The sequence below is a fragment of the Sabethes cyaneus genome, chromosome 2 (assembly GCF_943734655.1).
Source record: "Sabethes cyaneus chromosome 2, idSabCyanKW18_F2, whole genome shotgun sequence".
Lineage (NCBI taxonomy): Eukaryota > Metazoa > Arthropoda > Insecta > Diptera > Culicidae > Sabethes > Sabethes cyaneus.
This window is the reverse complement of record NC_071354.1, coordinates 97808341-97818916: the sequence shown is the minus strand read 5'-3', so window position 1 is coordinate 97818916 and position 10576 is coordinate 97808341. Positions and strand designations below refer to the sequence as shown.

Below are 10576 nucleotides of genomic sequence, written 5' to 3'. Positions count from 1 at the left end.
TGTGATTCCTGTTCTATTTCTAGCAGTTTTTGCCAAAAGAAGGGCATTTTACTCAATAGAAATAGACGCCGTAACCCTTTATGTCACAACCCTACGGGATGCGACGCACCTTGCGTCCATGTACGTTGTTGAATACCGTGCAACCTTGTTACGAATTGCCAACTGTGTTCGTTTGACGGGTGACAGATCGTAAGTAGGAGAAGGAAAAGCAAATCATCAGATTGCGAATACGAACGTGTAGTGAGCTCGTCGAGCTGAAGAAGTTATCGAAAATGGATTATTACTCCATAAATACGAAAATTGATTATTCTAATTATTTCATACTAAAACTTACGCTAAAGGTGTTATGCTTGTTATGTTATGTTATGTTATGCTAAGCTAAGACGTGCAATTACAGTTCTTAAACCTACAGTACGGAAATAATACGAACATTAAGATAGAAGAAGACTAAACGTGAGTAGTTATCATATATATTGTACTACATTGCTAAATGGATAGTGTAACTAATGTTGTATTGTATTTTCACCCACAAGGGATTTTATAACGCACCCCTCCTTCATCAACACGAAATATACATCGGGTTACGAAACCGGAAACGATTCTTCTCTATCCGGCCAGTTGCTACTGCAACATTTTATAAAATCCGTTTACGGGCTTAGTTCAGTCGGTATGCCAAAGAAAGGTGACGGTCGAAAGCGAGGCGCGTCAGCGAACCCATCGCCGGGAGTGAATTGCGAGATATGTCGGCAACCAGATAATGACCGTATGAGAGCGTGTGATTTATGCGAACAGTGGTATCATTTCGCGTGTGTTAGTGAGGATTCGAGTGTACAGGATCGAGAGTGGAGCTGCAAGAAATGCCTTGAAGCAGCGAAACAACTTCCAACCGGCACTAATGCGGGAACGATACCAAAGTCGAGTAACTCAAGCCAGCGGATCCGAATTTGGAAGAATTTCTACAGAAGCAGTTAACGGCGATGCAGAAACGATTTGAACGAATGCTGAGGGAAAAGGACGACCAGCGGCTGAATGAGCTCAGAGATCAACGAAAAATGTACGAACAGGCGTTGAAAGATTCGGAGCGGCGTGTGCTAGAGCAGGTGGAAAAACAGCATCGGTTAATTAGTTCAGGTGGAGGTGAATTAGTAGGAAGTTCGACTGGCAATCAGCTCGAGCAAATGATGGTGCTTGGTAGCGGATCGACGGCGAATTCCAGTGTTAATCTAAACCCACAAGTAACGCACGGTAGCGTACCAATGGCGAATTCTACTACTAACCGATCCCTGCAGGTGGCAGGTAGTGCATCAACGTCGAATATGAACGTGGTCGGTAATCAAGCGGCGGTCGGAAGTGGATTGATAATAAGCTCGGCGAGTGATTCGGTGCCTAAGAAGCGCACATCTCACAGTGCGACGGTATTCTGCCTCAACAATGGAGAATGCTAGAGGAAGTGCAGACGTTGGAGAGAAGACATCTAGAAGAACGTAATCAACTCTTGCAACGTCAGACGAATGCGTACGGTGAATCAACGCGCGCAGATGTTAGATTGAATTCACATGCGACAGAGTTCCAGCCGAGGGCTAGAAGCTTCTTCGGGGCTCCTTCACTCAGCCAGAGTCAGCTCTCAGCGCGCCAGGCTGTTAATAAAGAACTTCCCATGTTTTCTGGGAACCCAGGGAGTGGCCGCTCTTTCTGGCGAGCTATGAAAATTCGACCAGGATCTGTGGATACAGTGAGGAAGAAAATATGCTACGTCTTCAACGAAGCCTTAAGGGAAAGGCCTTAGAGTCCGTGCGTTGTCGCCTACTGCACCCTGCGAATTTACAGGGAGTGATATCGACATTGAAAACTCTTTTCGGAAGACCGGAGATCATTATTCATTCGCTGGTGAACAAGGTTCGAGAGATGCCGCCACCGAAAGCGGAGAAATTGCACACGCTGATAGATTTTGGGGTGGCAGTTCAAAACATGTGTGCCACCATCACGGCTTCCGGTCTTAACGAGTATATGTGTAACGTGTCACTACTCCAAGAGTTAACGGAGAAACTTCCACCCGCTATAAGGCTGAGCCGGGCCTTACATCGGCAACAACTGGACCAGGTTACACTATCGGAATTCGGAGATTGGCTGGGAAAGTTGGTCGAAGCAGCGAGCATAGTCACAATGCCATCCATCAGTATTCCGAGATCACCCGAGAGACGAGGCAAGAAGGACGAGAATTACATAAACGTTCATTCGGAAAGCGATCCCAGCCTTGATGTTCCTTCGCGGGATCGCCCGACCATAGCAACGGAGGACTGCTGCGTGTGCTCGAACGAATGCAGCAGCCCAGAGAGATGCCCAAGGTTCCTCGAAATGGACAACGGGTCCCGCTGGACAATTGTCAAGGAAAAAAGATTGTGCAGGAAGTGTCTGCGAAAGCATTTCGATGCCTGCCAGGTCAAAACACCATGTGGTAAAAATAGCTGTACGTTGATGCATAACTATTGCACGACGACAAACGTCATAGTAAGGCTGCGAGTTCCGAATCAACGAAATCGTCGAACGAAAGCTCAGCGAGCTGCAACATGCACTCTAGGGCGACGAAGAAGGTTCTGTTTCGGTACGTTCCAGTGACTATATACGGTAGGGGGAAGCAAGTGAAAACCTATGCTTTCCTCGGCGACGGATCGTCGGCAACCTTAATAGAGCACAGCCTACTAAAAGAACTGGATCTAGAAGGAAATCCTTATCCACTGTGTCTCGACTGGACAAGTGGTTTGCAACGAAAAGAAGATGAATCAGTGGTGCTGTCTCACCAGCGAAGTATTCGAGCTCCCAGAGGTCCATACTGTTCGGGATCTATCCCTTCCGAAGCAGTCTGTGTCAGTTCCGGCAATGGCCACCAGGTATAGCTACCTTAAAGATCTACCATTGGAATCCTACGAAAGTGTATCTCCGAGAATCCTAATAGGGGTGAACAACTGTCGATTGGGCCATGCTCTGAGCAGCGTAGAAGGAGAAGAAAATGAACTGATGGCGCGTGAAACCCGTCTTGGCTGGATAGTATACGAACCTTGCACAATGGAATCCGCGGTGGTAAACTCTAGCTACAGCGGTCATCACAGTTTCCACATTACCTTGCGCGTTGGAAAGAAAATGAACCTGAGCGTAGCCTTGGAAAAGTATCCTTCGATCGAACCACTAGAGTTCCCTGGTTCATTCAAGCTGCCGGCTTCAAAGGCTGAAGAACGTGCGTTGCAAGTCTTGTTTACGGAAACGCGTGTGGTGGGAAACCATTACGAGACTAGCCTACTGTGGCACTATGACCGAATACAGCGATTTATCAAATCCAAGAAGCTGCGAGATTCGTTCGATGCTGCGACAAAGTTTACCGATGTTTCATTGAGTTCGTTTCTGTTTACGAGACCAGATCAGCTGACGTCTCTGTTTCCCGTGCTGTGCAAGTTCCCCGAGCGCCGCGTACCTGAACTGTACAACTGTCAGTGCCGTAAGATGTCGGTGCTAGTCTGTAGATGCATCCGCGAGTTGCGTGAATCTCCAAAAGTGCTTAACGACGAAAAGCGACGCTTGGAGTTCGCTGATCCTGCTCCAAGGTGGAGTCTCAAATTCTCATCGGTTCCACATTTTGGCGGCTGGTTGCCAATGGATGAGATTCTGCGCTCCATGCTTATGGAGATCGAGAAGATACTTAGATCAAGACCGCTCACTGACATACCGCTAGATAACGATACTGAACTTTCCCTAAAATCAAACTATTTTCTGTTAGAGTTCTCTAAAGGAAATAAGCCCCCGATCAGTTACGACGATAGACCTGCTGTATTGAAGCGATCTTGGGCGTTACCTACCTACGAACATCTACTCTCTTTGACCCTCTAATTCTTCGATTAACGCCTGAATGGCGATGTTGCAGAAGGAGGCGGTACGGACGTTAACCTAGGAGTGCCCATGGTAGATAGTAATGTGCCAGCATCTGATGTCTAGGATGTTAAACGAGAAATCTGGTTGCGAAAGACCAACAAAGCCACCGGTAAAGACCGGCTACTAGCAGATCTCTTTAAACATGGCCGAGAAATGCTGGATATGGCTCTATCACTGGGTTATTTCGAAGACTTAGGAGGGGAAAAACATGTTTGCCGGTCCGGCGGAACAAAGGGATGGAATCAGAGACCTCCAATACCTACGGTTACCTGCCACGGCTATTACCTGTCACCAGAATAGATTTTCATCAACTGCCCGGATGTCGTTGGCTAAGCTGCGTCGCCATGAGCCTCTGGGAGAAGGAGAAGCTACCAGAGGAATGAATGATATGGGTGGTTTATCGCATCTTCAACAGAGTAATGACTCGACTGCTACAACTATTGCGGCATAACGCTTGTGAACGCCGCTTACAAGGCCCAGATCCTGTTCCGCAGGATGTCAGGCGTGAGATTTCGCAGAAAATTATCAGGTGAGCTTCATGTGGGCTCGTATCACAGTCACACCAAAATTTTACCATCTGACAGAACTTGCAAAAATGTCGAGAGTACAACGTGTCCAAGCGTCATATATTTATTGAGTTCAAAGCAGCATATGATACAGTTAATCGAGACCGGCTATGGGAGATAATGCCTGCACACGGTTTTTCTGACAAGCTGACACGACTGTTCAGAGTTACATTGGATCGAGTGATGTATTTCGTGCGCATCTCGGAGACCCTCTCAAGTCCTTTTGAGGCGCGGCGAGGGTTGAATTAAGGTGACGGTTTATCCTGCATGTTGTCCAACATCGCTTTTGAGGAGGTGATCCGACAAGCGGGGACTGAAAGGAGATTTTCACCAGTGATGGTCAACTCCTTGGCTTCGCAGATGACTTTGATATCACAGTCAGTAACTTTTGCGACGACTAAGGTAGTGTACGCTAGACTGAAAGCGGAGCTTAGTTGGATTGGAAGGCCAAATTCAGAAAAGGAAGAGGCTCAAAGGAGACAAACGCACGTCTTTCACGGACGATAACTGTTGACGACGGCAAACTGTAAGTGGTAGATCAGTTCGTGTACTTGGGATCGCTAGTGACCGCGGACAACAACACTAGTAAAAAGCGGCGTATTCAAGCGGGAAATCGGGTCTACTTTGTTATTCACAAAACGCTACGATCAAGCGTAGCGACACGGGCCTTTATAAAGCCCGACTGGTATTGCCGTACAAAATCTCTTGCTATTGAGGATAGACGACGTAACAAGATGTGGCAGAGCACCTTGTAGGCGGCATTGATCAGCGTAATGCCGCGGTAAATGGTCAAAAACGATATGGGGGTCGATGTATAGATCTACAAAAATGGGAAATGAACAGATTATCGTTTTCATAGTTGGGATAAACTACTCCTTCCTTCCACTCCATGGGTTTCATACGCTTGATTGCTGGTTTAATTTCATTCAGTGATGCCGTCTCAGAATTAATACGATTAATGTGACAACTGGTTTTGGGAGGTCTGTTATGTACGCTCAATGCGTAACTGACCAAGTCTGTTCTATAGCAGAATCTTAGCATTTATCCTAGTACCGCTAAAAGATAGTGAGAAATGTCATACAACGGGTACATAATGGCGGCACCGTTTTCTCTTTAACTTCGGCCAGAAAGTTAGTCCAGCCTTTCTTGTCCCGTTTAACATCCCACTCCTGTACGACGCATCGTTGACTGGTGGATGATTCTGTTTCGTGCTTCGCCTCTTTTCGCTCGTCGATCGTCCTCCAAGTTTCACCCGAAATTTACTTTTAGCGCCGTACTCTTTACTAAAAAAACCCGTTGATAGCGATGAAGGCATTATTGATAACGATCTATTGTTTTGTAGGTGGCTGTAGGAAGGTGGTAGCTCCCAGGTTTGGCATTCAAGTTGTTCGACAAAGACTTTTATCGTCTCAGAATTCTTCAATCGACGGATGATGTAACGACATGAAACTTTTTCCTTCTGTCACTGGATAGATGTAAGCGTTTCTTAGCGATAACAAGGTAATGGTCGGATGCAATATTGGCGCTGTGTTGCGTACATCAAGAAGGTTTCTTTTCTACTTCTTCAGTTAATGCAGATGTGATAAATTTAGTTTTCGGTGCGGCCGTCGTGGGAAATCCACGTGACCCTACGTCTATGGGGGTCGAGCGGAGCTCCCAAATACAATATTGTTTTTACCATACGTTAGAGGTTTGGGCCAATCTTCTCGATGAAGTCCCCTAAATGGATTTGAGTGTCCTCTCGGCGCTTAGCACTGGCTTCTAAGCCCTTGTCCTAATTGTGCGACGACTATTCTCAAAATACTTTTTATACACTAAAATCAAACATGTCAGAAACATCGTTGAAGAGACTGCAGCAGAATTCTAAAGGGTTGTTATTTCCGTAGGAAATACGGTGAGTCGACCAGCGAAAGAATGTTGGTTCACGCATTATTCGGAACGGTGTGTTGAAACGCAACTTTCCTAGTACGTCAGCTTAGTCGATGTTGTTTGTCAGAACATTAAAGCTTATTACGTGTTGACGCGATCTACTTGACAGCGTGCACTGGCCTCCGCACTCGTTCGATCCTGCTGATGTGGACCGCGTGACATGGAGCCTTAACTTGCATTTCGTATTCTAAAACACTCCGCACAAGCGAACAGTACATACGATTGATCGGTATCTACCTAATTTTTTTTATATAGCATAGTTTTTCGAGCGCTAAAAATAAGTAACAGTTTAACATACAATATTGATATACGACACATGGTAAGTATTAAGCATTCGAAAAAATCATCAAAAAATCCCATCCACTGTTACCCACTAACCTCTAATCAAAGACGAAGTGGTCCATGGGGCACCGGAAAAACGTCCGGTGGCCAGTCTGTATCCGCACGTAATAAAGGCATACCGACTGACCATTCGAACTTGTCTCATTGAGCGTTGATTTCTGTTTTCATTCTGATTATTACAAAGTGACGTTTCGATTTAATCGACACAACGTTAAGCGACAATAAATTTATGAAAACGTTTATGCAAAACCTTGCCTCATTTCGCTTATCGACAATTAGCATTGAACCATTTTACTCGGCGGATATCGTTACCGGCATACATACATACATACGACCAGTTTCACCGCCAATGGCTGTTTACCAGCAATCAACTTCTCGTCGTAGGTACGATAAGTGTCGCCGTCAACTACCTTCCCACTTTTGAATCGACCCAGCTTAAGTTCATCCAAGCTTTCAAGCCAAGTGTTGCGCTGTTGTTGTTGTTGATTTGTATAATTGCCTATTTGATAGCAACTTTTCTGATGCTTATTGGGGACGACAGCCATGGCGGCGTTTGGCGGCCGTTTGCTTTTTAATTTACGTGCATACGGCGTTACTTATTAGTGCGATCAGTAAAGCTTTTATTTCCGGGATGTTGTTTTATATGCATAGTTTCGATTAATGCAGATTATTGTTAATTATGTCGCTTAAAAGTATTAAATGAAGCTTATAATGGTATATAATTTATTTTCTCTTTTCAGGTAAGCTTCAACGTTGTACGATGAAATTGCACATGATTTACATAATTGAAGGTAACTTAAATGACAACCAATTTTTAAAATATGATCATTAACTTTTCGCTAGTTTTAACTTTTTGGGGTATTAATATAGATATTAAACGCTTCTGACTTTTGTACTTTACTCAACGGCCCCCTTAGTTGTTTATGGAATGAACGAAACTCAACCATGTCAAATTTTATAATATGTTTTTATAGATATCATGCGCAAATGTTTATTGTAAAGATTGAAAACTTGGAGATCTTGAAAATAAGTCATAACAGACTGTGACAGGGGCGGACTGGGAGCCAAAGGGCCCACCGGACCTTTGATATTAGGGGCCCCAGTTTGCAATATTCTCATGATAGTAAATTAACACAAAAAAAGACATCTACTCTAAAGACATCAGCGTTACAAGGACAGTAAATCGAATGAATATGGGCTCTATTTTGTAAGTCATGTCGTGCAACTCGACTCGACTCAGGCACTGTCGAGTGTCGAGTATCGGGAGATCGGGCAGCATAGCGGCTCGATGCTCGAAACAAAACAAACTCAGTCGTTATTAGAACCGAGTTACCAGCTTTTAGCATGTGCGTCATATTAGCGGTTCACGGTACTTTAGTTTTGACGCATTTTTCTTCAACCCAATCTTCGCTGCTTTGAGTTTTAGTTTGTTCAGCCACCACCCCAGATGCTGTTCTATCGACAATATCCATTTTATTGGGAAAACAGACGAACTAACTAGATTTGCTGAAGATTGTGCCTTGTGTTGCTCCTTTGATAACATCCTGTAACGGCATGTTGAACAGCCCACATGAGAAACCATTACGTTGATAAAGTCCCCTGCGAGGTTAGAATGGCCATGATTTTACGGTCGAAGGTATCATACGCAACTTTAAAATAAATGAAATAATTGTCCGTTGAATTCTCTATTCATGGACTTTTTGGAGGATCTGCCGCAGCGTGAACATTTGATTTGATTTGCGTGATAAATGATATGATGTCAATAGTTCAATATATATGAGTAGCTTACTGCGTCTACACGTCAGAACAGAACAGTTCATAGTGCAGGTGATTCCCGTGCCGAGTTATAGTTATCCCTGGGATTCAACTCTTGGATTCTTCTATAAGAATCATGCTTCTATAAGCAAGGTATTCTGTGCGAATCCTAGAATTTCTTCACACGATTTCAATGTGAGGAATGCCCGAGACTGCGCGAATCTTTTTGGTTCATCCTGGTAGAGCTGCGGAAAAAAGAACCCACCGTCTAAAAACGCCAGTACGAAGAGCACGTGCTCGCCAGTCCAGAGGAGAGGTTCGTCAGCAACGACACACGGAGTTTCCACAAAACGGTCAGGTGCAAGAATTTTGCCATGCCTGTGATGTGCAATGATAGTACTGGCAACCTGCTTACTGACCAAACGACGGTAGCAGCCAGGTGGAAGAGTATTTTCAGACGCTGTTGAATAGAGAAGTAAACACGAAGATCAGCAGCTACAGGATAAGAATTTTGAACGAAGGCCAAGCTGTGGAGCCGCCAACACAGGAGGAGGCCAAAAGAGCAATCAGTGAGCTGAAAAACGGTAAGGTTGCTGTAAAGGACGGTATCCTGGCTGAACTTCTAAAAACGGGGAGCGAGTGCCACCTCATTGTCAGGAACAGAATATGGGAGGAAAATAAATATCGGAGGAGTGGTTGATTGGCCTCATTGCCCATAATTTTAAAAACGGACATCGACATGAGAGTAAAAACTATCGAGGCATTACGTTACTCAATTTTGCCTATAAGGTGCTCTCCCTATTCTGTGTTTTATACTGAGTCCGTTAGCTGAGTTCTTCGTCGGCGAGTATCAAGCTGGTTTTCATGAGGGTCGCTTCACGATGGATCAGGTATTTACCATGCGTCTAGTAACTGACGAGTTCCGGGAGTACAACTTACAGACTCATAATATTTTTATGGATTTCAAGGCGGCATACGATTCAGTCAAACGAAATGAGCTGTGACAGTTAACGCTAGGACATGGTTTTCCCACAGGACTAGTTACGTTGATTCGTGTGACGCTGGATGAGTAAAAATTATGAGTCAGAATAGCAGATGAGACCTCACGTGCTTTTTGATTTTGCGGATAACGTCGATATACCAAAATCAAAAGTAGAACAGCGAAAGAAGCCTTTAGGTCATTTATTGAGAAATTGGGACTTACCATTAACACCGCCAAAACGAAGTACATGGCGTGGAAATCCAAATGGTGTTGGTGTCGAAGAGGAACTGAATATATTTTGGTATGCTCGTGACATGTGACAACGATGTAAGTCGCAAAATAAAACGACTAATTACAGCTGCGAATTGGCCTTTACGCAGGCATTACATTTTGTAGCTGAAGTCCCGTAGCTTGCAAATTCGCGTAAAACAGACGTTCTAGAGAACACTAATCCTCTCGGTGGCCCTTTACGGACATGAATCATGGATGCTAAAAGAAACTGATCGACGAATGCTTGGGGTTTTAGCGTAATATTTTGCAAAATCCAAAATAGAGTGTAGCGCAGACGCATGAACCACGAGCTATCTTAAGAATGCAAATATGCTGTTATAATGAAGATAGCACAGTGTGGCAGTCTGCGCTGGATTGGTCACGTGTCTAGAAGCCCCGTCGAAAGAGGAGCCAAAATTATTGTAAGCAGAGAATCAAGAAGAGGCCGTAGACTTCGGAGTAGACATCGCACTTATAGATGTGTGCTATCGAGGATGATGCACGTTCAGCTGGTGTTCGAGAGGTTTGAAGAAAGGTAGGACCATAATTCATTCGGCGCAGGATCGATAACGGACCATCGCCACTGAAATAAACTGAGTATGGAGCTTAAGCCGACAGTTCAATATTTATAAGTAATCAAATAGCTGCGGATGAAATACTAATTCTAATTTTAAATACTCAGAATTGAAGCTGGTAATATTTTCGGAGCTTGGACCCCAACAGCTCAACTTAAATGATTTCATGAATCATGGGGCCCCAGCAATCGAACATTCGTGAGTCATAGAAAAAGTTTACTTGAAATAGAAATTTT

The 10576-nt window shown here is 44.4% G+C and overlaps 1 protein-coding gene across 1 annotated transcript; it reads left to right on the top strand.

Annotated features, from left to right (window-relative positions):
* The first annotated feature begins 1746 nt into the window (after positions 1 to 1746).
* Positions 1747 to 2616, top strand: LOC128735741 (uncharacterized). The gene has a single exon (XM_053830229.1). The coding sequence runs from the start codon at positions 1747 to 1749 to the stop codon at positions 2614 to 2616; it is 870 nt and encodes a 289-aa protein (XP_053686204.1).
* The last annotated feature ends 7960 nt before the right edge of the window (positions 2617 to 10576 follow it).

What these genes read in the sequence shown, in the direction of transcription:
- LOC128735741 (XM_053830229.1), top strand. Translation starts at nt 1,747, where the DNA reads ATGCTACGTCTTCAACGAAGCCTTAAGGGAAAGGCCTTAGAGTCCGTG.